Raw genomic sequence first — 27,896 nt, forward strand, 5'->3', positions numbered from 1 at the left:
TAGAATTTTTTGATATGTTGTTTATCAAACATTTCTTAATGAAATTATAAAAAGTTCTATCTTGTTTCATTTTTTTCGTAAGCAAAAACTCCATTGACTCCCCTTTTAATAAATAAACAAATGCAGTCATCAGTTCTCTTGGATTGACACGTTTTATAGACTGTCCTTATGGTACTAGTACACTTTAGAACACCAAAAATAAGCATTTTTCAAGATTTTTTTCTCAGAATCTTTATTAAAAATGAACATAAAACGTTTTACATATTAATATCTAACTGTTAGATCATACAAAAAATATATCTTTTTTCATTTATACACGTACAGTAATATTGTAGAGGGCGCCAAACGAGGCCTCGAAAAAAAGTAGTTCCTATGGCGGACAGTTAATCTCAGGATTGGGAACGCTGATGCAAAAAAATCGTACGGTATTTGAAAAAGGAAGGTTTCTTACGTGACGTAATTTTACGGAAATTTAAAAAAAAATTGTAAAAAATTGCCCGTTTTTCTTCAGTTTTTCATAGTTAAACAATATTTATTTTTTATTTTTTGGTCAAATTGTGGTAAATTGTCACATAAGAAACCTTCCTTTTTCAAATACAGTACGATTTTTTTGTTTCAGATATCCCAATCCTGAGATTAACTGTCCGCCATCATTTTGCGAGGCCTCGACTTTTGCGCCCTCTACAATATCAATACGTGCTACCGGTGATGACCTATGGTGCAGAAACATTATCGCTCACAAAGAAAAACGCACAAAAACTAAGAGTAGCGCAGAGAAGAATGGAGCGATCAATGATAGGGGTCACTCTGCGAGACAGGATTAGAAACGAAGATCTACGAGCTAAGACCAAAGTCATAGACGTCATTGAAAGAAGCTATAACTTAAAGTGGAAATGGGCTGGACACGTTGCCAGAATGAAGGACGGAAGATGGACTCGCCAACTAGTTGAATGGAGACCAAGAGCCGATAAACGTAGCAGAGGAAGACCACTAATACGATGGCAAGACGACTTACGAAAGACAACAAAAAACTGGATGCAGAAAGCACAATATAGAAAACTTTGGAGACAAACAGGGGCGGCCTTTGTCCAGCAGTGGATTCAGAGAGACTGATGATGACAATATTAGTGTACGTGCATAAATGAAAAAAGATATATTTATTTTGTACTCTTTATGAGTTAGCTATTAATATGTAAAAAGTTATATGTTCATTTTTAATAAAAGTTCTGAGAAAAAAATTCTTGAAAAAAATGATTATTTTTAGTCTTTTAAAGTGTACTAATATCTTTTAATGCAAGTATCATTGTTTAATATAATCACATTCTTATTATAGTTTCGTCAATATTTGACTAAAAAGATAATTACAATCATTAATATAATTGCATTGGCGCAATATACAAATATCAACATTAAAATGAAATAAAATAAAAGAATTTCGAAACTATTTGTCGCTACTATCAACATTAAAATTAAATAAAAGCAAACTAATTTAAACTATTTCTTTGTCGACTGGATATATATACAGTATTACACAGAGTAGTTCAAAAGTCTCGAAACGCCTATAATGATCTCTTAAACGAATGATCCAAATTGTACAAAAAAGCACACTCAATACGCGCACAAACCATACTCAAATTTTAATGTGATATGGTTACAGCAAGACGGAGCTCCAGAGATCGCTCTGGTGTAATATTCGGCGTTATTGGTAGATCAGAGATAGTAGTGAGTGGCCTCCTCGTTCACCCGATTCGAATCCTAAAGAGTATTTCCATTGGGGATACTTGGAAAGTAGAATTTATAAAACTAAACCAACAAAGTGCTGCAGAGCTAACGCAAAAAATTATCGATGAATTCATATTAATTTCTAGGGAAATATGGAGAAATGTAACAGGTAGTCCATTTATCAGTTTTTTTATTTTTAACTCGAATTCTACGCACTTTTCATACACATTATAAATCTAAATCTACATAAAAGTTATTCAATATAAATTTTCTTATTGAAATATCACCTTATAAAGTCAAAAATAATGTTTATCGCCAAACGTCACTAAAGTCATTCATTATTGTACTCATTTGCGGCAGTAAAGTACAACTTTATTGAACTGAAAGACGAATTTTACTTTACTTGCCGCGATTAATCACAGTAACCCGAGATTGAATGTAAGTGGTCGATGGCAGTAATCGAATGACCAGTATTTGAGTCAACTTAAAATTTATTTACTTTAATTATTAAAAATATTGTACACAATTGATGATATTATCAATTAAATTTATGTCAAAAAGGCAAATTCTGTAGTATTTTGTAATTATATTCATACAAAATAAATTAAAACTCTACCGATTTAGTAATTATTCAATAATGACAACTATCGATTAAAAATCGAAAGCGGCCATCTTGCAAAAGTTATCTGTTGTCACTGTCATGAAATTATTATGACGTCCAAAATTTAAAAAGTTTTTAAATTGTAAATTGTAAGTAAGTGTTAAAACCAATATCAAATAGGGCTTTTCATCGACTGTCATTTGTTTCGAGCTTCTGTCATACGTTGTATAATCTGTGTATAATATTAATATACACGGATTATACGACACATGACAAAATCTTGAAACAAATGACTCGAAATGTGAATGAAAATCCCTATTGTTGGTGATACAATCTTGTATGCACCACGTCAGTAAAGACTCTTTATCGAACTCATCTGTTATTCGCATAGGCGTAACTAGGGGGTGGTTTTGGGGGTCAATGGAGACCAAGAGCCGATAAACGTAGCAGAGGAAAACCACTAATACGATGGCAAGACGACTTACGAAAGACAACAAAAAACTGGATGCAGAAAGCACAATATAGAAAACTTTGGAGACAAACAGGGGCGGCCTTTGTCCAGCAGTGGATTCAGAGAGACTGATGATGACAATATTAATGTACGTGCATAAATGAAAAAAGATATATTTATTTTGTACTCTTTATGAGTTAGCTATTAATATGTAAAAAGTTATATGTTCATTTTTAATAAAAGTTCTGAGAAAAAAATGATTATTTTTAGTCTTTTAAAGTGTACTAATACCTTTTAATGCAAGTATCATTGTTTAATATAATCACATTCTTATTATAGTTTCGTCAATATTTGACTAAAAAGATAATTACAATCATTAATATAATTGCATTGGCGCAATATACAAATATGAACATTAAAATGAAATAAAACAAAAGAATTTCGAAACTATTTGTCGCTACTATCAACATTAAAATTAAATAAAAGCAAACTAATTTAAACTATTTCTTTGTCGACTGGATATATATACAGTATTACACAGAGTAGTTCAAAAGTCTCGAAACGCCTATAATGATCTCTTAAATGAATGATCCAAATTGTACAAAAAAGCACACTCAATACGCGCACAAACCATACTCAAATTTTAATGTGAAATGGTTACAGCAAGACGGATCACTCTGGTGTAATATTCGGCGTTATTGGTAGATCAGAGATAGTAGTGAGTGGCCTCCTCGTTCACCTGATTCGAATCCTAAAGAGTATTTCCATTGGGGATACTTGGAAAGTAGAATTTATAAAACTAAACCAGCAAGTGCTGCAGAGCTAAGGCAAAGAATTAAACATGAATTCATATTAATTTCTAGAGAAACATGGAGAAATGTAATAGGTAGTCCATTTGTCAGTTTTTTTTTTATTTTTAACTCGAATTCTACGCACTTTTCGTACATATAAATCTAAATCTACATAAAAGTTATTCAATATCAAATTTCTTATTGAAATATCACCTTATAAAGTCAAAAATAATGTTTTTCACAAAAATAATATTAAAAAAGAAGCAAAAAAAACACAAATAAACGATGTTTTTTTGCCCCATAACTTTTTCCCACAGAGTATAGCTATAATCATTGCAGAAAAAACTCATATTGTTTGTTTTCAAAAGGATTTTTCGTAGAAGTCTTTAAGATTTCTAGTATCCGAGATACGATCTTTCAAAGTTCGCCATATTTTCACCATTTTTTGACCATTTTCCCTATTTTTTCTCGCAAACATTGTTCTATAACTTTTTTTCTATGCAGCTAAATATATGAAATAGTACGTTAGTAGAAAGAAGAATCAATTACCTTTAAAATGGTCTATTGTAGAAGTTTTTAAGACTAATTTTAAGCAAGATATGATTCTTCAAACTTTTCTACTCTTAACGATTTTTCTAACTTTTACGACTATTTTTTAAATTTCTCATTATAACTTATTTTCTTGTACAATTCGGTATATGTGTTACCGACCAAACCCGATTTCTGGATAAACTAGTTTGTCCTGAACGCGTTAGGATAAACTAGTTTGGCCTAGGCCAAACTAGTTTGTCCTGAACGCGATAGGATAAACTAGTTTGGCCTAGGCCAAACGCGATAGGATAAACTAGTTAATCCTGATATTAATACAGGATAAACCGGTACGGCCTAGTATAAACGTTATAATATGCCTACAAATCCAAATCCAAAATAAATAGATAAACTGAATCAAAAACTCTGTAATTGGAAAATAATCATTTTTATTAAAACAATAATTATTCGTCGTTAAAACTAATAGACAATTGGTAATACAAACAATCATATTATAAAAAATATTCAATGGTTTTTTTATAAAAGCAACACTTATTATATCTCAATTATAAAAATTATGATTTATTTTCCCATGGAGTAGTTTGGTGACACTTAGAATTGCGGAGTATCATTGCCTTCTTGCACTTGCATCTGTTTGTCGAACAGTTTTTGTTACAGCTGTATTTGACAAAATCTTGTCCTGATCCAACTGAATCTCTCGTACCTGCAACCTTTAACGATATTTTAGAGCCTTAATTTATATCTGCTTCCTCTCAAAAAGTTTGGTGGCAAATGTCGAATTCTGATCTGAAAAAAAACCAAATGCAGCTGCAACAAAAAGTGTTCCACAAACAGATTATGAAAGTGCAATAAGGCAATGATACTTCGCAATTCTAAGTGACAGCAAAGCACTCGATGGAAAAATAAAAAATAAATAATAATTTTTATAATTAACTATTGCTTTTATAAAAAAAATACTGATTATATTTTATAGTATGGTTGTTTGTATTACAGATTATTTTATTCAGTTTAAATATCTATTTATTTATGCTTTGTAGGTATACTATAATGTTTAGACTATGCCGTACTCGTTTATTCTGAAATCGGGTTTGGCCGGTAACATGCATTAATAAAAAATAAAAAAGAAAGCTTATTTTCTGTAGTTTAAAATGGTAAATCATATATAGTGAGGGGTAAAATAAATATATTCGTTTAAAAGAAACAAATCCGTTTTTTCGAGAATTGGCTATTTTGGAAATAAATTCCGAAATGGCTCAATTAGCGGAGTAATTCGCAATGTGATAGTGATTTTTGGATTTTTTTTCCAAAAAACTATCAAATGAATTGCAATTCCACAAAAAGCTTTATACTTAATCTTTAAACCTTAAAGTAGATACACATGAGAATATTTTGAAAATGATAAGTGGTTGTAATTTGCTAAAAACACAGTTTTAAATTTAAACCAAGATTTACGCACCGCGCGACTGTATCGTCGCAATCGCTGTACACAACCGCGGTAAACTGCCCGAAGAAATATTCGAATTCTTCATGTCCATGTTTTGAGCGAATTAAAAACCATTTGTCCCTGTCAAAATTTTTCTACTTGTACTAGAAGGTTTAGAGATTATAAAGGTTTTTGTAGTATTGAAATTCACTTAGCAATTATTTAGAAAAAAAAAATTCAAAAATCACTAATTAATGCATTTTTCAACAAAAAATTGCAAATACTTCGAAAAGGAAGCATTTTTCGAAAATTCACCACAAAGAAAAATGTTTATTTTTAAGAGATACGCCTAAAAACATTTTATTCAAAGTTATTCGGAAAATTGTTTTTTTTTATTTACCTGAGCTCTTTGTTAATAAAAATTTCCGGCCCACTTGGAAACATTTTTAAGTAGATGGGGCTATACTGTTGCCCACGTTAGCGAAATTATTCCGATTTGATTTTTTTGCACAAACTTACTCAAAAAGAGGTCCTTATAACAAATCTACAGGGTGCCAGGATGTGCCGTGGTCGAAAAATTGTTTAAACAATTTTTTTAAACAAATTCACAAAAATAATTTTTTCATTTCGATCAATTTTTTTTAGATAATTTGGGTCATTCTGAGCAAAAAAGTCTGTGCCATTTTTCTCTAAAATTGATTGTTGTCGAGTTATACGCGGTTTAAAATTAAAAAAAAATGCGAAAATGGCCATTTTTACGGGTTAATATCTCGATTAAGAATTATTACAATGAAAGTCAAAAGGTGACAATATTAAAGATTAAAACTCTTCCTTCAAGATTCTGAAGAAATTTTTGTCATTGTTTTATTACAAAGCTGTTATTTTTAATTATTAACAATTATCGCTATAGTCCAAGCTGTATCGTCGTCCCCGTTTGGTAAATTATTCCGATTCGTTTTTTTGCACAAACTTACTCAAAAGGAGGTCCTTATAACAAATCCACAGGGTGCCGGGAGGTGCCGCAGTCGGAAAATTGTTTAAACAATTTTTTTAAACAAATTCAAAAAATCAATTTTTTCACTTCGTACAATTTTTTTTTACATTATATGGGTCATTCTGAGTAAAAAAGGTCTCGTGTGATTTATCCCTAAAATTGATTGTTGTCGAATTATACGCGATTTAAAATTTGAAAAATGTGAAAATAGCCATTTTTAATGACCAAATCAAAGTTTAAAACTCCTCCTTCAAAATGCTGAAGAAATTTTTGTCATTATTGAAGTTATACTTCTTTACGGGCGTAATGACGGTGAAATTTTATATGGGAAAACCTAGCGACCGGGCGCATGCGCATTATAACTTTGTTCTGATTGGATGTTCAAATGACATGACAAAAATTATCCAATATGGCAGCTGTGGCACAGCTGTGGGACTGTGTTTGGTTATAATGTATGCTTGTTGCGTTTTAAAATTTGTAGGAAGAGAAACAACAAACAAAAAGTTAGTTAATGGTTATACTGCCTTTTTAAATAGTTTTCATATTATATTTTTTGAACTTATTTACATAGAAGAGATGATTGTTGCATGCCAATGTGAAAGCTCATCAAACTGTGCCTAGTATGAGTGCCGCAGATCTCGCTTATTCAAAGCTAAAGAATCTTTCACTGGTAAGTGTTTTATAAATAGTTGATCAAATTTTGTTATGATATTTGAACATAGCCGCTTTGCACGAGTAGTAGATGATCTAAACGGGTGTCACTACAGATATAGGGAATTCTGTGTGTTAGAGAGAGAGGTATGTGATGTCACAGCTGATATAGGAAAGTATGTGTGTTAGAGAGAGAAACATGGTATCTCTGCTGCTATTGGTCCGATTTAAACGTACGACGGCTCGTTGGAATGGGCGGGAGATAACGAATACAAAAAAACATGGCGGCATAGTGTCAAAAGGGCGCTTTCCGATGTGACGACGTCCGATGGGGCGCGTTCCGATGTGACGGCGTTCTAGCGCTGATCGATCGGTGCGCGATACCAGATGTGCGATCGGTACCTTAATTTTTCGCGGAACGCGAAGCAGATGCGCGGTCGGTACCTTTGTCGCGGATCTCGTAGATACGAAGCGCGCGGTAATTTTGGAATTTAAATAAAACAACAACATAATGCAATTTTTTAAAAGAACTTAAAAGGAACACAGCGGCGCAGCGGTGCGCGATACCAGATGTGCGATCGGTACCTTAATTTTTCGCGGAACGCGAAGCAGATGCGCGGTCGGTACCTTAAGTTTTTCGCGGATCTCGTAGATACGAAGCGCGCGGCTGGTAATTTTGGAATTTAAATAAAATAAAAAAACATAATGCAATTTTTTATTAAAAGAACTAAAAAGGAACACAGCACGTCAACGCGTCACGTAAAAACGTCACATCAAAACGTCACGTAGGCTTGTGAAATGTCACGTGAAAACGTCACGTCAAAGCACGTCACGTAAAACGTCACATCAAAGCACGTGAAAACGTCACGTCAAAGCACGTCACGTAAAACGTCACGTCAAAGCACGTCACGTAAAACGTCACGTCAAAGCACGTAAAAACGTCACGTCAAAACGTCACGTGGGCTCGTGAAATGTCGCGTAGGCCTTATTGTCATGGTTGAATCATCATGTAATATAAGACTTGATTAATAAATAAGGCGTTTAAATAAAAAACCCATAACTTTAAAAAATATTTATTTTGTACACAGAAAAATTACATTGGCATTATTTTATTGACAAACCAGTCACGCAGGCGATTCACATTTGTTTCTGCACATGAAAATAATCCAGCGGCATGACATGGGGGGTTTGCAGTAAAACCAAGATTTCCAGCAGCACGAGGCGTACCATCGAACTTGCAAACATCAATAATATGAGGAAAAATTCCAAAAACGTGGCGTTTCTTATCCAAATATTCTGCTTTTTGTTTCCCTCGAACGTAGATACAGTCAGCTGTATATAACAACTCGGTTTGCAGTATCTTATTTATTTCAGATAGTTCAACTTCTCCATCAGAGTACCGGATGCCTAGCAGATTCTTCTCCACGTATGATGCGGTCTTCTTATCCACATTACTTAGCGCATTGAATGGTTTCGGAGGCAAAAAGATGTAATGACTTCGTTTATAACCTATTTCAATGGAAAGTTCTTTAGGAACAAACCACCCATCCACAACGAATCCCTGAATATCTACGAATGCTATTCTCATGATGATTGCTCGTGTACTACTGACACCTCATGCATCTAATTTAGACTTTTTACAATTTCGGTGAGAGGGAAGTACTCCATTACACAGTCGTGAATAATAATACAATAGGCCTTGGTATTGTCGGGAAAACCGTTATTCGCTTCAATATCGAGTTTTACGTCAACGGTGGATGCTTTCATGCTTTCTTCTTGTTTCGAACAATCGATAACGAACAATGCACGATTCTTAAAAGCTGAGAAATCGAGTAGAGGTCGTTTTTGTTGGGAATGTATGTAGCTAGGATAAAATTCGGTATAGTTAAAATAGGCTTCATTGTAATCGGTTTTGCTAAAATCCAATTGCATTCTCTCGTTTGGCCAGTATTCTCCATTTAACGATAATCTAATACTTTGGATGTTGACATTGTCAAATAAAGTAGGATCAGCTGTAATCTTGTCGCGTTTGTTGGTTTGAAAGAAAACAATAACATAACGAGGTCTTTCAACTGATGTGCTAGTTTTAACAGCCCAAACTTCACGCCTGGCACCTCTCGTAATAGCAGGTAATTCATGTAATTCCCACTTTCTAAACGGAATAACTATAGGTTGATCTTGTTGAATAGATTTCATGAGTTCCAATTTAATATCATCATTGGGGAATATGTGCTTCACTCTAAGCTCAATATTGGTAATGTTAATCTTAGCGGTTGTAACAGTTGTAGTTTTGTCAGCGTTTTGTTTTTCTGTAATAACTATGCAATCGTTATCATTTCGAGCTCGAACTAGTCTTATTGTTTGACGACCACACGTAATCAATGGATAATCATTAAAAATGTTGAAAACATGCTTAAGAGGCATCTGTATGCTGAATGAATGATCTGCAGCGTTTAGAATTGGATCCTTAGGGTAATTCCATCCAGCCATAACCATATAATTAGAATCTTCTTGCGTATAACATGTCATGGCACGTACAGCACTTACGATGCCAGGATCCCGCACTGTTTCCATCTCCCTTGCGCTTTCGCTGTACGTACACGAATCGAAAAGGAAGGCACCCACATTATTTGCTAGTTTGACGCCACCATTTCCAGTTATTTCGAGTGATCCTTTAATGCATAACAAGGTTTCGCTCATTGCAAAAAACGAGTCAACTTGATTAATGCTAAATTCGACAATATCATTGCAGTTGAATGATTTGATGAATGGTGCATAAGTTCGGTATTCAGCCTTTCGAATCGATTCATCAAATATTGGCTTACGATAAATATCAAATATTGGAGGCATTGTGATGTTGTTTGAACGCGCTCTCTTTCCATACATTGTAGTCATTTTTTCAGTTTAAAACCCAACGTTTGTAAAAACAATTTGTTTGCGGACGTAAGATGTTGCTGCTTAGATGGTTGCACAACTAATGGTGTTCTGTAGGCAGATTGTTTAAGATATTGCTGCTGAGATGGTTGCACAACTAATGGCGTTCTCTGGGTAGATTGTTCTATTACTAATCCCATCTGCTTTTTGATCTAAGTTCCAGCACCAATGTGCTCTCTTCTCCTCTAAAGTTCACAGGTCGTCCTTCTTGATCGACAGCCAACACAGTGATATTGGTAATTTCACGCTGTGGCACAACAGGTAAATACAACAAATTGTGAGGGGTTTCGTCAATTGCGTACCCAGGATTTGATTGTATGACAAATTCGTAGAGCGTGTGAGCAGGTCTGTTACCGTCAAAGGCTCCGGTACTAATGTTGCATTCAAAGCGTATGCTAGATACTTTAATAATCCTAACAGGTAGATCTGAAGAATGTGTCTGTCTAGGATTTAGTATTACGGGAGAAAACCCTAATATTGTACCAAGACTGTCATTTGGTTGAAATGAAATTTTAAATTGACTGAAGATTTCGCACTGCAACGTATTGTGGTTAGGTTTTAGACTAAATATCATGTCAGGTTTAGATGTATTGGCAGCCCCCAATTTCTTTTGTATGTATTCCTCAATATCGATAATTTCATAACATCCATCGGGGAAATCAAAATGTTGCACTCGGTTATTGACATCGTAGTAATAAAACTTGCAATTTTCGATGTTTGGTATACTGTTGTAAGAATGGAAAAATCGAAGAGCTATTTCGTAATCTTTTTTCGGATCTAATACGATCGGTGTGGGAGGTTGAAACGAGAATATGTTATTCGTGCTGTTTACTCTCAACAACTGCGACATGATGACTGATTCAGGTCAAGAGATTAATAGGTTTATATACAGTAAAAAAACAAATTTATTCACATTTTTTTTATTTGTTCTAAAGCAAGTTTACATAAATGACAAGATGCTTGAGAACCGGGTGGGCCATCACAATGAGTCCTCCAATCAGGTCTGTTGTAATGCACGAAGCAGGGAAGTAGTATCTGCAGGTTAAATTCTTGTCGATATTCCCCAGGCAATTTATGCCATATATATAACAATTCTATAGGTTCTACAGTTCGTATAATATAATCTAGCGGTATTAATTTTAGTTCTTCTTCACTGAATCCTTCAAAACGTTTTTTGTGAAACATATGGTCCAGAAGCAGTTCCATGCCTTTAATATGCTCCATTATATAAAAACTTTAGGCATAAATGTCCACAAATGATTTGATTGTAGGTTTGATACTGATGGTTATTATAGAAAATTTTTGTATGTGTACCTAGATATTTAACAAGTTCTTTGGTCGGCTTCAAATTACCAAATGAATCGAAATACTCTACGTCGTTGTTTATCTTTCTATATGCTACCCAATGTGTTCCGCTGTGTGATGATGCATCTAGATTAACTATTGCGCATTCACGTTTTCGAGGACCGTGTCTAGGCAGAGTGTCATTCATGAAAACACCTCGAAAATGTGGGATTTTAAGTGTTTTCGCGTAATGCGCAATCTCTAAGTCGTACAGCGGACGATTGGGTAGCTTTATTGGAAGTTTTTTTTCAGATACAAACCGAATCCGCCTCTTGGTTTCTTACGCAAGTACAGACCTGAGCCGATGTGTTCCATCGCCTTATTATGGCGCATATCCTCTTCCAATTTCTTTTGGGCGTTCTTTGCGTCAACCACAGTCTTCGCCACCCCTGCTGCACCACCGGCTAAAGCCCCCAATGCAGAAAGACCTGCAAATAGGGGTATGAGGGGTAGGAAACCTCCAGATTTTAGTGGCAACACTCGTGGAAGATCAACTGTTTTTCGTCCACCAAGTTTTTTAATTACCGATTTTGCTATTCGTACAGCTGTCAAAGCAGTATCTCTTAACGATGCTCCTCTCTTCATGGACTTTGCAATTTTAGGTACCACATCCCGATTGAAAGAATAACGTCCCTTTCTTCCACGACGACGAGGACATCCCATTCCCAACTTTCTTTTCGTTTTCATTCCACCGGTTACAAGTAAAGCAGCACTTTTTTCGCCAAAGCTAGCGTCCTTAGACTTGAATCGCTCCCAAGCCCTATCTTCCAATTCTTTATCGGCCTTGTGACGTTCTTCGAGAGATGTATGATGCGAATAAGCGATATCGTGTTGTTTACAAGCTGCGTCTAAAGGATTAATTCCCGGATCTCCGCGTGCAAGACGTTTTTTTAGTTTTGTTCCAGGTCCACAATACTGATAACCAGGAATATGAAGCTCAACTGGAAGTTTATTAATTAGAGAGTTCAAAAGACCTTCCCCTTTGAACACCAACATTGGACTGATGGTCATGCATTTGGTGACATTGGTAATATATTGTTCATATTTTTACTATGTTTAACACACGATGAGAGTCATTCAACAAGAGCAGACGTTACCAATTGATAATCTAGATATTGTACAGAAAGCAACCAACAGTAAACATGGAAAATTATTACCAAACTCATTCAGAGCCATTATTTGTGGTCCAAGTGGATGTGGAAAAACTAACGCCATGCTATCACTTTTATTTAGTCCAAATGGCGTCAAGTTTAAAAATGTCTATGTTTATTCAAAATCCCTCTTTCAACCGAAATACCAACTATTGCGAGATGCATTAGCGCAAGTCAAAGGTGTAGGGTATTTTCCATTTAAAGACAATGAAGAAATTATTGATCCCAACAAAGCTCAACCAAACTCTGTGTTTTTATTTGACGATGTCGCATGTGATGGCCAACACAAGATTCGTGAGTATTATTCCATGTGCAGACATAAAGATATCGATGCGGCTTACTTATGCCAAACATATTCAAAAATACCTAAGCAGCTAATAAGAGACAATTGTAACATGATTGTGCTGTTCAAGCAAGACGAGATAAATTTGAAACATATATTTGATGAACACGTATCGCCAGACATGTCATTTGATGAATTTAAAAAAATGTGTTCAGAATGTTGGAGAGATAGGTATGGTACTGTGGTAATTATGAAAGATTTTGCTCTCAACAATGGACGATATCGCAAAGGATTTGATAAATATATAAAATTGTAAGGTGTTTGTTTAGTCGCCAGCAAAATGCCAGATGATACGGTCGCCATTGCCCTTCGCAAGAAGAAAGTTACCGAATTGGCTAGATCAATTCGCAAAAAATATTTGGCATTGAAGTTAGGTAGAACAGATCAAGATGAGTCACTAAATAAACTTTTTAAACCAATCTCGAAGCCTCTCAAGGATATTGCTCAATCATCAAAAACGTTACATCATACTATCACTAACAAGTTTGGACATGTTAAAAAAGAAGAGGTGAAAAAGGAGGAGGATGAGGATGTATTTCTTGATGCACCCGAGGCATCTGATGAAAACATTCAAGAGCCAATCTCCGGTTCTAACGAGATTCCGATGGACGCCACAGACGAATATATCGACCACTATCCTCCAATAAGTCACAAGTACATAAAAGAATATTTGATAAAAGACGATAAAATCGATAAAAACTATGGTCCATTTTACGATAGTATTAGTGGCTGGATATTGGGAAAACGTCGAATAAACTTTGACAAAGACAATGGAGACATAGTAATAATTCGAGAACGGGATTTTGAAGAACGTAGGTTAAGTGGTACGCCAGGCCTATATCACCTTTTATTTTATGCCAACCCAAACCCAGAACAGTATAATGATGAGGATTTACAAAAGTATAAAACACTGCTGATTAACACAGAGATTCATCTGGATACCTTAGGACGCCTTAAAGGTTCCAGCGGAGAAAAATATCATTCTATTATTAAACCTCTATTCAAACCATCTGATGCAACAATGAAAAAGCATGCAACTCGATCACAAAAAGAACTCGACCACAGAACGAAAACAGCTCGGTCAGCATCTTCATCTACGGTCAAAGGAACGGGGTTGGATGACTCTCGTTTAACATACAACGCTGCACCCTTAGAGTATATTTATTGGGATGACGTCAATGAGTTAGTTGATCGTCTTAAACTCTTGGTGGCTTCGAAAGACGCCGGCAACACATCTCACGACAACGAAATCGTGGCTATCATCAATGAACTAAAAGAAGCCAATATAATAGAGTAACTGAGAATGATGGCATCATTTCCATTATGAGTGTCGACAAATTCGGTCATCACTCTCGTAACAGTATCACCCAAAAGGCAGTACGAGTTACATTTCCACATACTCCTGCCGGAAACATTAATGCCGAAAATGTGAAAATTTGTAATGTTAAGGACCCATCAGAATATAGTGATGCTGCAACGAAAAAATACGTTGATAATCTAATAAATGAGATGCGTAGCGTATACTTTCCAATAATTAAAGCCCATGATGCGATATTAGATCAAAAATCCATTAATATAAAAGATTTAACAATCGGACTAAACGAAGTAAGAAAAGAAGTTCCACTGCTCGAGCAAAAGCTACAAAAAATAATCGCAGATGCTATGAATACACTAAAAAAGGATACGGAGAACAATATAAATAAGTTGTTGCAACAAAAAACTAATGATATACAGGATTTAGCCGTCGGACTAAACGAAGTACAAAAAGAAATTCATAAAACCACAGTTCCACATTTAGCGATCGAACTAAATCAAGTAAGAGAAGAGCTTCATAAAACCACAGTTCCACTTCTCGAGCAAAAATTGAAAAAAATAATCAAAGATGATGTGAATACACTAAAAAAGGATGCGGATAAAAGCATAAAAGAAGCTGCAGAAACACTTGCAAACCATACGATGCACGATATGAAGATGGAACAGAGGTTAAAACAAGTGGAGCAAACATTACAGGATATAGTACGTAATATTGATCTATTGCGCACACATGTTGTAGATGTAGATGCTGGTCGTTAATAAGAAAATGTCTACAGAAAAGGAACAGGTGGTGAACGAATTGCATAAACCAGCACGAAAAATCTATCCTCGTCGACGAACAATAATCAAAGGAATCGATGACTTGTGGCAAATGGATTTGGCCGAAATGCGTCCTTACGCACACCAAAATAAAAATTTTAAACTAATACTAGTCGTAATTGATTGTTTTTCAAAATATGTTTGGACACGCCCTCTAAAGACCAAGACTGGCGAGGAAATTACTCAAGCATTTTCGGATATTCTCGCCCATACTCGACGACTTCCGAAGAACCTCCAATCCGATCAGGGAACAGAATTTTATAACAGAAAATTTCAAAATTTAATGAAAAAACACGAAATTAATCATTACAGCACCTACACGATTAAAAAAGCCGCCATTTGTGAAAGAGTCATTAGAACGTTAAAAGCAAAGTTGTACAAGTATTTCAGTTTACATGGATCATACAAATGGTTAGAAGCTCTACCTGTACTTACCGAGGAATACAACAATACAAGGCACAGTAAAACGGGATACACACCATCTCAGGTCAACAAATCCAACGAAAAAGCTATTTTAAACAAGAGTTATAGTCATTTAAAAATTGCTGGTCCAAGAAAATATAAAATTGGTGACATTGTGCGTGTCTCAAAGACAAAACATTTATTTGAAAAGGCCTACACGCCCAATTGGACGACGGAATTATTTAAAATTGTAAAAGTTAAGATAACAAATCCTATAACGTATTTGCTTGAAGACATGCAAGGTATACCGATTAGCGGGGGGTTTTACGAAGAAGAATTACAGAAAACATTAAACCCTGACATTTACTTGGTTGAAAAAGTACTTAGACGAAAAGGCAATAAGATGTATGTGAAATGGCTCGGTATGGACAGCAAACATAACAGCTGGATTAACGTTAATGACGTAGTTTAGGAGGATCTATCTTTTAATCCACCGCGTAGCAATACATTTTTTGCAAAGAGGTTGTTTTTACCACAAGGAGTAGGGGAATATAAAAGAACTCATGCTTCAGTATCAATGTCAGTACAAGTGAACATGAGCTCTCAAGATAGTGGGTATTCTTCAGGTGGCTCTCAAGATAGTGGGTATTCCTCAGGTGGTTGTGAATTTAGCATCGATATGCCTAGCAACGAAGACTATAATCAAGAATTAGATAGAGCTTTGGAAAATTATGAGGCTGCCGCCAAATCAGAAGTTTTCTACCTGCTTGCAACAAAATACACGTTATCGGGCTATGAAGTACAATGTGGTATAAGCCCTGCAAGATCATTTTCGCCTGCAGTGATTTTATCTCAGCAATATAAACCAACCAGAATATCACTCAGCGCATACGAATGGTATTCCTTTATTTCAATCATTACACAACAACTAATTGATTTTTTCCAATCAACTGATGACCTCATGCACCCAACTTTTCCATGCGAAGAATACTGCACTGTTACCCCGATAGTTTACGATGATTGTAAATTCATTATTGTTAAGAAGCATGGTGTGGAGTACTATATGGATGAAGAAGAAGTGAAGCAAATTGTTGAACTTAACACTAGTGTGCTATCGCCTCGTATGCAGTTGTTAGAAAATTTGAACTTTTGTGAATATTATTATAATGTTTTAGATTTTTGTAAAAATGCTGCAGATAGTTTAAACCCCTTGCAAATATTGTATGCTTTTTGTTCTATAATGTCAGATGATATGACAAACAATGCTCTTAGGGAGTTCATTTATTTTTATAAAATTAGGGTAATTAATGATTTGAATAAATAAAAAAAAAATACCAATTTAGAGTTTTTATTTTACCATAATATATATATTACACACTATTTTACAATATATATACAAGAAAGAGAGAGATAGCAAGTGGATATTGTTATGCGTTTAGTACAAAAGAGAGATAGTAGCTTATGAACATAATTCGTCTCAAAAATCAATTTTTAAATATTTGCAATTTGTAGTTTTAATTCTCTTAGACAATTTACTTAGGATTGTATTCGCTATTTTTTGTAAATTGGGGGGAATCCATAGGGAGCCCCGCATCTTCGACACCCGCATGACATCACTTTTTCACAGTTCTTCACAATTTGTAGTTTTAATTCTCTTATACAATTTACGTTTAAACTGAATCGTATTTGCTTGGGAATCTTAAAATTCGCGGTACATCCTTGCTTGCTGTACCATCGTTCAATACCAATCACATCTTGAGGGAGAGGATGTTGCTCTCCACTTGGAAGCGTAAATGTCTTTGTATTAGCATCAACTACATCCCAATAAATTTTATTGGCTGCTATTTGTTGCAGATTAGCGGGAGTCCATAGGTCTGGTGTAACACATCTGTGAGACATTTCAACGTTCTTCTGCAATAAAAATCTATTCTAAAATACTGTAATGTCCCAATGGTAGGGTTCTAAAACTATTTGGAATTAAATATCTTTTATCGTCATAAGGACTTAGCGCAATTTTTGTTTGTTCTATACTATAGACGTTATGGCTATATGACCGAATGGAGTGTTGAGTAGCAGTTTGTTCCTTAAAAAAGAATCAATATTACTGCCTACTTCAGACTTCTGGTTCAGAATCATCAAACCTGTTATTTCTAGGCATTTCATGTAATGCATTAACGCAAGACTCGTAATCTTTTAAATCGAATAAAACTTGAGTAAAGCAACTATTGCACCAATAATATGGTTGCTGATATACGCATTCAACGATATCATCAGCATCATAAACTTCGTGAGTATGGTCGTAACGCACCAGTAAAAATTTATTTAAGGTCTCATGAGCATTTTTGAATGCAAAAAAACATGATTTACATACGTTTAGGCGATGCTGCTTAAGATAATATCCATTAGCCCATACACAATAACTGGAGTGTTCATCTTCAAATATACTCCCCCAATCTGACTTTCCTAATACGACATTTCTTAAATGTGACGGTATGTGTTTAGAGCAAGCAATAAATTCTATTCCTTTATATGAAGGAATAGGATCATTTTTAGCACTGCTTATCATCGTTTCCCATTTATATAAAGGAAATTTTTTTAATATTATTTTTGTTAATGTCCACGGCAAGGGGGACTGCTCGATGAAATATGATGCTGATACTGTTGTTTCACAGATTTTTTTGATAGACAGGTCGGTCAATGATGGAACATTCATCTACAAAAAAAAATCTATTCTAAAATACTGTAATGTCCCAATGGTAGGGTTCTAAAACTATTTGGAATTAAATATCTTTTATCGTCATAAGGACTTAGCGCAATTTTTGTTTGTTCTATACTATAGACGTTATGGCTATATGACCGAATGGAGTGTTGAGTAGCAGTTTGTTCCTTAAAATCATTTAAACAGTTTACATAATCATCGAATTTTATAACATTTTTTACTATATTATATTTAGTCCCTTTTGCTTTTTTAGTGATTCGACCAGATTGAACTTTAAAAGTATACATTTTTGATCGTAATCCCACAAATTTTGTCATAATTTCTCCTTTATTTTCATCTTTCATTACTCCTAAAACTTTTTTATTTACGCGAGGAATATTATAGATATTATCTACAGCGTAATCGGATGTATCAAATTTTGATAGATCTTGTTTTATTACTTCCTCATATGCATCATGACAGTACAGTTCATAAATAAAGCTATCGGTATCCATATACATTAAATTACATTTATCTGCGCCCAATTTTGGAAGCATATAGTCGTAATGAAATTGGTACATACATAATTTTGATATATCTAAAACAGTCATGCCAATGTATAAGGGTTTATTAAAAACTAGATCTGATTTAATCAGTTCTATAGCTACTAAATTTTCATTAAATATCTTTCTGCTATGAAACCTGGCACTAGAAATTAAATTTTTAGCACCATATCGCCCATTCCATGATCTGACTAGTTTTACTATTCTATGTTTCCTTATATTCTCCATAGTCTTTCCAAATACACTATTATTGGCCAATTTGTATAAATTTCTTCCAAAATCGTTCGTAGCTGCAGCTCTAAGTCGAGTATTTAATTCTATGTAGGGTCGCAGCCACGCAGACTGCTTAAATTTCAAAATTTTATGAATCTTTTTTAAAACTAACCCATTAGCCAGCATTTGTTTTAAATTTCTATAATGAACGATATATTCTTTTTTATTATAAAGTGTTGTCATTAGTTTAGTATGATTTGAACCCAAAGCTTTGCGGTGTTCGGCAGCGAATGGAAAATCTGAGTGCAGATCATGTAATTGGCGAGGATAGTCCAAGTCAACTTGTAACATGTACCCTACGGGAGAGTCATCAGGTACAGACATAACATCAATGTCTTTGGCATCCATCCATTCGAACCCTCCGTAGGGTAAGGGTTCTCCCATAGCCCACCCATATAAATTATTGACATCAAAATACATTAAGTATTTTGAGGGCTGTGCGGGGTCATAATTAGACATGTACTTATTATTGGCCTCCGACATTCTACCGCTACATACTGAAATTCCTCCACGAATTGCTTTCTCCATAAATAGTATCATGTCAACGTCACGCAATAACTCGAGGTTACACCCCACGTATTTCAACATACAATCCCAAGAATAACCGGGCATTGTGTAGTACCAGGCTGGATCTAACCCATAAGTTATAAAACATTTTTTGCGGAAAGTTTCAAAAACATCTGCTAAAAGCACAATATCGGTTTTTAAGTACAAATCTGAATATTGACCTAAATTTTCAATGTTAAAGGTATCCCAAACTATTTTAGCATGAGCATACTTCTCATCTGTAAGATTCGTATCGTTTAGCTTATTATAAAATGCCTCTATTGGAGGTAAATCGGTAATGTTTAATTTTTCCCAAGAATCAATAAAATCATAGCAAAATACCCCTTTTTTAGTTATTAATTTAAATTCATCGTCACTTAACCTGCTAAATTCTCGCTTGCAAATTTTAAAGTCATTTTTATTTAATGTTGAGACCAATTCATCTAAAGAGGCTCCTAAAAATCTTAATGAATCAATAAATCGAAATTTTATATTAGTAACAGCATCGTTAAGTGTAAATGAAATGTATTTTTCTTTATTGACTGGAAGTAGACTAATATCTCCTTTTTTGCTTAACTCTGAAATTATAAAATGACTGTCGTAGCCACTCATATTGTGAAAAATAACTGGGACGACAAACAATTTTTTGAAATTTAAATTACAGGCTTGGTGGGCGAAATTTCTGAACTCCCCCGTAAAATGGTCGTGGTCTTTAACAATGATATCTGTAGGAGAAAAACATTTTTCGCATATGTGACACCTTGTGGCTTTACTGGTACTCGGGTTTTCCTGCATTGGTATAATTTTCTTAATTTTCGAATGAATACTTTGAGCTAAATTTGGTAATTCATTAGCAAACCACTCCATGCAGTCAATGCCTCTATAACTCTTAAAAAAAGACAACTTTTCATCATAGCTACATTTTACATAGTATCCAGCACTATACGGAATATGTTTTTGATATTTTTTAGTACAACAGGATGTTTGGAGGTCTGTAACTTTTTCTAACATGCACTCAAAATCTGCATATATGACAAATGGCGTTGTTTGTTTATAAGTATAATTTTTAAAACTAACAGCATCATATTTAGGAAAAGACATTTTACAATTATTCATATCTGCACACATTTTTTCATGTTCCGACAATTTCCCTTCAGTTGAAAAATAATTTAAGCATCTATTGCAAAGAAATAATTTGGCCTTTCTTTTATTTAATTGACCAGCAACTAATTTAGACATATCCGTAATGTGGCAGTAGTGGTACTTAATTTCTGAATTATCATTATCCACTGGAGGTGCTTCATAATCGTTTAATTTAGGAAAATAGTGATTCTGAATTAAAAGAAGATTTACATGTTTGGCAACGACTGTTTTAGTTAATCTAGCTGGATATACTGTGAAAAATGACTTTTCATTATTTTCTATTAATTCTAAAGCAAATACATTGACTGATATATTATTTAATTTTTCAAATTTTGAAATTTGATGTAACGGCATTGGTGCCTCTAGGTCTTCTGTTTTTAGTACTGTACTGTACCATGGGTATGAGGATGGGAGTTCTTTATGTGCTTTAGCTGGATAGAGGGCACTAACTATTGCCCAATAAAAACATGCTTGATCAGAATTTTTTACATTAATACAAGCACGCTTTTTTTGAATACTCTCAGGAAGTTTAATATACGAGGAACCATTTCCAATTTCATATCGATTAATATTTACTTCTAAAGATACAATTCTATTTAATGCAAAACCGGAGTCCCTTTCCTGAAACTCGGATAATTTAAGATTTATTTTATCTTTAACATTCTCAAAAAACCACCGCTCTGTATCGGTAGATACGTCTAGTACAGCATTTTTTGTATTAAAATATTTAAAATTTACAATTTCCTCCTCCCCCGATTTTTTAATAAATTCTCCACAAAAACAAACATTAACTTTAACAACTTTATCTGCTTTTAAAATTTTTCTGATTTTATTTTTAAAAATAATATAACAATCATTTAGGAAATGTGCTAAGTCCTTATGCCATAAATTAACTATAACTCCAGTTTTAATTCGACTTTTAAACGCGGAAACTACATTTTCCCATTTAACTCTATGTTTTAGTTTGTTGTCTAGCCCCATACCGACATGTCTATTGAAAATAATCTGTTTAAAATGTTTAAAATGTCCTACATGCGTTTGCAGTTTTCTAATTGTACCTATAGGCAAAGTGCGTTTTTTTATTACTTTATTACAAGTTTTGATTTGTTTCGTTAAGCGTTTCACCCAAATTTCTTTGTCTTTAGCTGTGAATTTATCAAAAACTATCTTTCTGATTCTTTTGATGAATAACAGTAAATTTTTACATTGTTTAACAATATCCATATTGCTTACCTCTCTTTCTCTCAGTATTTTCGCTTAGATAATTTTAAATGATGTCATGGGCTGGTACTGTTGGCCGCAGTCCACCAGGCCGTGATAAACTATCGAATACTTCCCGCTCGAAAACTCCTCAATGACGGGGCTGTAGGTATCTGTGACTCTAGGCGGTAGAAACACCACCTCTTCCCCCAAATCTAACAGAACAGCTTGCCCAAACTTTGTCTTCACAATTTTGGCTCCCGTAATGGGTACTGGAATGTCGATCGGTAATTCTCGGAGTTTCTTCACGGGTTTCCTCGCTACGACAGATGAGGCATTAATTTTTGATAAATCCATCTGAAATGAAGGAGTGATATAAATAACCAAGCAAAAACATTGAGTTGTATTCAAAATCAAAACCCGAAAAGATTTAACAAAGAATAATTACGAAGAATGACGAATAATTGACATTCAGCATGCTAACAGTAAGTCTTTTTTGTTTGTAGACAATCAGATGTCGAAATAATAACTCTCATCTGGAATAAAGGGATAAATAGCAGAGTAGAAAACATTAATTAAAAAAATCAAAGAAAAACAGAACAGATTTAACAAAGAATAATTACGAGAAAATAAAAAAGAATAATTGTCATGCTGGCATGAGGTCTTGTAGACAATCAGGTGCTAAAATAATAAATCTCATCTGGAATAAAGGAATTTTATAAATAGCTGACCAAAAAACCGAACAGATTTAACAACGAATAATTACGAGAAAATAAAAAAATAATTGTTATGCTAGCATGTCTTTTTTGTAGACAATCAGGTGCTAAAATAATAAATCTCATCTGAAATGAAGGAATTTTATAAATAGCTGACCAAAAACTTGAAAAAACCGAACAGATTTAACAAATAATAATTACGAGAAAATAAAAAATAATTGTCATGCTGACATGAGGTCTTGTAGACAATCAGGTGCTAAAATAATATATAAATAGCTAACCAAAAACTTGAAAAACCGAAAAGATTTTAACAACGAATAATTACGAGAAAATAAAAAATAAATGTCATTCAAAATGTCGACAATTAGATAATTATTTAATGTTGAAATAATAAATCTCAGCTGGAATGAAGAGATTTTATAAATAGCAGAGCAGAAAACATTAAGTTTTATTCAAAATCAAACAAGAAAAATAAAAAATATTTAACAAAAAATAATTAAGAGAACACTTACCTTGCAAAACTAGTTGAACCACAACAGTACACTAACAGTAAGGAATAGACTATGGAATAGACCGTCCTGAGGTGGATTTTGAAATTTATAAGGTTGCGTGCCCCACCCTATGACGTGTTGTAGAAAGTGTGCGTGTGCAAAATTATATTCAGTTTTATCATTGTCATTGGTTTTAAAAATTCCAACATTTTCTATGCACATGATAAGAAATATAACTCAATAACAAAATGTGGGTATGATAACGAAAATTGCATAGTAATGCGATTAGACCCTCAACCGCTATTTCCTATGCGATATGTAAATTATCTGCTAACATTTATTTTCATTATTTTCAACTAAATATTTTTTAGAGTTATGGGTTTTTTATTTAAACGCCTTATTTATTGATCAAGTCTTATATTACATGATGATTCAAATTTTCTCTTAACAATTTTAAATATAATCTTTATAATTAAAATAAACACTGAAGCTAATATTATACAAGTCATTGCAAAAACATTATCTATTTCACTTTTCATGCTTTCTTTGTTCATCGTTGTTGGCGCCGGCGTCGATAACATCATTAATAGTAATTGGATGAATTCGCCTTGTTGGAGTTTCCCTAAATAAGTAATCCGCAGCACTTGAATATTCTTGTCGCAGCTGCTGGCTAAATTCCTTAGGTGTCCAGTCTATGCTGCTTCCCAGTGTTAGGTTCTCTATTTGTTTTATAACCTTATTTTTATCCTCATAAAATAAAACCTGACTTCTTAACTGTGTCAGTTTTTCTCTAAATTCTGCTAATTTACGTCTATACTCATTCAAAGACATGATGTTACTACCTCACGTCGCGCTGTGACAATAAGTTCTTGCGACTGAGCTCCCCATGACAATAAGGCCTACGCGACATTTCACGAGCCCACGTGACGTTTTGACGTGACGTTTTTACGTGCTTTGACGTGACGTTTTACGTGACGTGCTTTGACGTGACGTTTTACGTGACGTGCTTTGACGTGACGTTTTCACGTGCTTTGACGTGACGTTTTACGTGACGTGCTTTGACGTGACGTTTTCACGTGACATTTCACAAGCCTACGTGACGTTTTGATGTGACGTTTTTACGTGACGCGTTGACGTGCTGTGTTCCTTTTTAGTTCTTTTAATAAAAAAATTGCATTATGTTTTTTTATTTAAATTCCAAAATTACCAGCCGCGCGCTTCGTATCTACGAGATCCGCGAAAAACTTAAGGTACCGACCGCGCATCTGCTTCGCGTTCCGCGAAAAATTAAGGTACCGATCGCACATCTGGTATCGCGCACCGCTGCGCCGCTGTGTTCCTTTTAAGTTCTTTTAAAAAATTGCATTATGTTGTTGTTTTATTTAAATTCCAAAATTACCGCGCGCTTCGTATCTACGAGATCCGCGACAAAGGTACCGACCGCGCATCTGCTTCGCGTTCCGCGAAAAATTAAGGTACCGATCGCACATCTGGTATCGCGCACCGATCGATCAGCGCTAGAACGCCGTCACATCGGAACGCGCCCCATCGGACGTCGTCACATCGGAAAGCGCCCTTTTGACACTATGCCGCCATGTTTTTTTGTATTCGTTATCTCCCGCCCATTCCAACGAGCCGTCGTACGTTTAAATCGGACCAATAGCAGCAGAGATACCATGTTTCTCTCTCTAACACACATACTTTCCTATATCAGCTGTGACATCACATACCTCTCTCTCTAACACACATAATTCCCTATATCTGTAGTGACACCCGTTTAGATCATCTACTTGCACGACGCAAGTGATTGCGAAATGTATTAGTCGTTATACGGGCTCCGATACCTACCTTGAACCTACCAAAATACATAAGTAGTATGTAATACTTTTTTTTACATAATTTGATTACCATCAAAATTTATATCAATATTCACCTAATATATTGTCTTCTTACCCTATGTTTTGTTGTATTTTTTCAATTCTAAATCAATTCAATTCAAAATCAAAATAATTTGATTTACATAAGTTAAAAATGTCAAAAGGTTAATCTGTTTAGTTAGACGATCTTCGCACATACTGACAAGCTGCCTCTGTGATGCAGTTTTAATGCGGGTGAATCCCAATACAACGCAAATACCAGCCGCGTGGTAAGTTGGTTCGAATCCCAATAGAAACTTTTATTTTTTTATTTTTTTTTATACATTTTATGATTGTAAGTATATTTATTATATAATTTTATTTTCAGAAAATACGTATTTAGTTAAAAATTTTTCCGACAATTAATGTTCAGAAATCATTTGTGGCATTTTTAATGTGTTTGTGTGTGTTTTATTTTTTTATTATTTTAATTTTTGGCACTGTTTTAATAAAAATGTTTGAGAAGTATTAAGTATAAATTAATTTAATATTTAAATAAAATATAAATAAAAAGTATATTAATTTCGTTTATAATCATATAATCATATAATCATATAATAGAAGTATAACTTCTTACGTGCGTACAAAGTACACACATATTCTTTTTTTTATTACAAAGCTGTTATTTTTAATTATTAACAATTAGCGCTATATAATAATAATTTTTAATCGAGTTATTAAGCCTTGAAAATGGCTATTTTCGCATTTTTCAAATTTTAAATCGCTTCTAACTCGACAACAATCAATTTTAGAGAAAAATCACAAGAGACCTTTTTTGCTCAAAATGACCCAAATTATCTAAAAAAATTGTTCGAAGTGAAAAAATTATTTTTTGTGAGTTTGTTTAAAAAAAATGTTTAAACAATTTTTCGACCAAGGTACCGCCTGGCACCCTGTGGATTTGTTATAAGGACCTCTTTTTGAGTAAGTTTGTGTAAAAAAATCTAATCGAAATAATTTCGCTAACGGAGGCGAAGATACAGCCTGGACTATAGCGGTAATTATTGTTAATTAAAAATAACAGCTTCGTAATAAAACAATGACAAAAGTTTCTTTAGGATCTTGAAGGAGGAGCTTTAATCTTTGATTTGGTCACTTTTTGACTTTCATAATAATAATTCTTAATGAGTTACTAAGCCTTAAAAATGGCCATTTTCGCATTTTTCGCAATTTTAGAGAAAAATGACAAGAGACCTATTTTGCTCAGAATCACCCAAATTATCTAAAAAAAATTTGTTCGAAATAAAAAAAATATTTTTGTGAATTTGTTTAAAAAATAGTTATTTATATGTGTTAAAATTACAATTTGAAGGCACGCATAATATGAAGGTTTGCAGAATGAGCGAAGCGAATTCTGCAATTCACACGAGTGCCTTAAAAATGTACTTTTAACACGTATATCATACAATATTTTTTCTACAAACGTGGTAAAAATGCAATAATACAGTTTAAATTAAATTTAAAAAATCCTTTTTCAAATGGCGCAAATTGTACTATATTAATATTAATGTTAATAAATGAAATATAAATATTTTGACGTTTATTTTCAAAATTTGACATTTCACTTTTAACTGCAGTGCCTTAAAATTTTTAAAGCACCCAGTGCTTTAAACTGACATTTTCAAGGCTCCTATCCTATGGAGTGCTAAAAATTGCATTTTTAACACGTTTGTAGAAAAAATTGTTTAAACAATTTATTGACCACTGCACCGCCTGGCACCATGTGGATTTGTTATAAGGACCTCTTTTTGAGTAAGTTTGTGCAAAAGCAAAAAAATCGAATCGGAATAATTTCGCTAACGAGGGCGACGGTACAGCTCTGTCTAAAAAATAAATTTGAATTTTGAAAAATATATAGAATCGAATAAAAAAGGTTTAATGTGGTCGAAATGAAAAAAGAAATAGTCGGTTTTTGCTCTGTTTATGAGCGTAAACCGCTCGTCTAATATTTTTTTACTTACCTTGAAGCGTAAATTGCCCTTTGGTGCTTTTCCGTATGGTATACATGTGAACGAATGAAAAGGAATGCCGTTAGTACTGGTCCTTGTCGTACCCTCGACCAATCCTTCTTCCACTTTTACGGTAGCTACCATTTTCTTAACATCCACGCGCGCCGGTAAAATTATCTATACGACAGTCAGCATAAACTGCAATTTCTATGTATTTATTTATATGGAGTGTATTATCAATATATTATCAAATTACGATTAAATTGGCTAATTTGATGATACTTGATAAGTATAGATACCCATATACAAGGTGAAAGCACTTGACTGGTGATAATGCGAAAAGTTTGTGAAAAATAGATAAAAATTTTTCAAAATTAATATCGTTTTAGATTTTTTGCGGAAGACGTAAATATTGAACGCGAGACTGTGTTTCTGTTTGTGTTGTGCATCTAGCGCGAGGCGCAGCATCAAACTAAAATTGAATCGCAAGGACGACGCTCGACGCCGAATGAAAAAACAAACAACAACGCGTCGATGTCATAATAAGCTTGTTATGATAATAGTCTAGTCAAATGTGTTCACTCAGTTATAAGATATTGATCTAATAGTAAATATAGTAACCCAGATAAGATAATAATAGAATGTATATTATTATTAGATATTTAATATATTTTATATATCGCACTCCGGCAAGAATAATGCCTCAAAGAAAGATGCCACAAAGAAATAGCTTCAGAACAATATTAATACAATAGCTTCACTGAGGATGCATAGATGCTGAAATAGATATGGAGATGGTGGTCTAACTCTGAATCAAATAAAAACAAAAACTGCCTTTATCTTTTTCATCTTTACTCAGATTTGAGTACCTGAAACTGTCTTTCGGTCCTTTTCCTAGACGAAAAGAAGGTA

At 34.0% G+C, this 27,896-nt stretch overlaps 3 protein-coding genes across 3 annotated transcripts in view; all 3 read right to left on the minus strand.

Annotated features, from left to right (window-relative positions):
• LOC114335172 (juvenile hormone esterase) overlaps nucleotides 1-27,520 on the minus strand; it is a 67,290-nt gene extending 39,770 nt beyond the window's left edge. Inside the window, exon 1 of the mRNA XM_028285357.2 lies at nucleotides 26,997-27,520. Coding sequence (XP_028141158.2) covers nucleotides 26,997-27,128 — 132 coding nt within the window. The 5' untranslated portion in view covers nucleotides 27,129-27,520. The remainder of the gene's footprint in view (nucleotides 1-26,996) is intronic.
• LOC126886999 (uncharacterized) lies at nucleotides 11,692-12,471 on the minus strand. Its single transcript, XM_050654278.1, has one exon. It carries the CDS (start codon nucleotides 12,469-12,471, stop codon nucleotides 11,692-11,694), a length of 780 nt encoding a protein of 259 aa, XP_050510235.1.
• Nucleotides 16,822-23,190, minus strand: LOC126886992 (uncharacterized). The gene is made up of 2 exons (XM_050654251.1): nucleotides 23,141-23,190; nucleotides 16,822-22,269 (listed from the first exon to the last, which is right to left on the minus strand). The coding sequence occupies exon 2, from the start codon at nucleotides 21,934-21,936 to the stop codon at nucleotides 18,217-18,219; it is 3,720 nt and encodes a 1,239-aa protein (XP_050510208.1). The 5' UTR covers nucleotides 21,937-22,269; nucleotides 23,141-23,190; the 3' UTR covers nucleotides 16,822-18,216.
• Nucleotides 27,521-27,896: the final 376 nt, after the last annotated feature.

The sequence above is a fragment of the Diabrotica virgifera genome, chromosome 1 (assembly GCF_917563875.1).
Source record: "Diabrotica virgifera virgifera chromosome 1, PGI_DIABVI_V3a".
In the NCBI taxonomy this organism is placed as follows: domain Eukaryota; kingdom Metazoa; phylum Arthropoda; class Insecta; order Coleoptera; family Chrysomelidae; genus Diabrotica; species Diabrotica virgifera.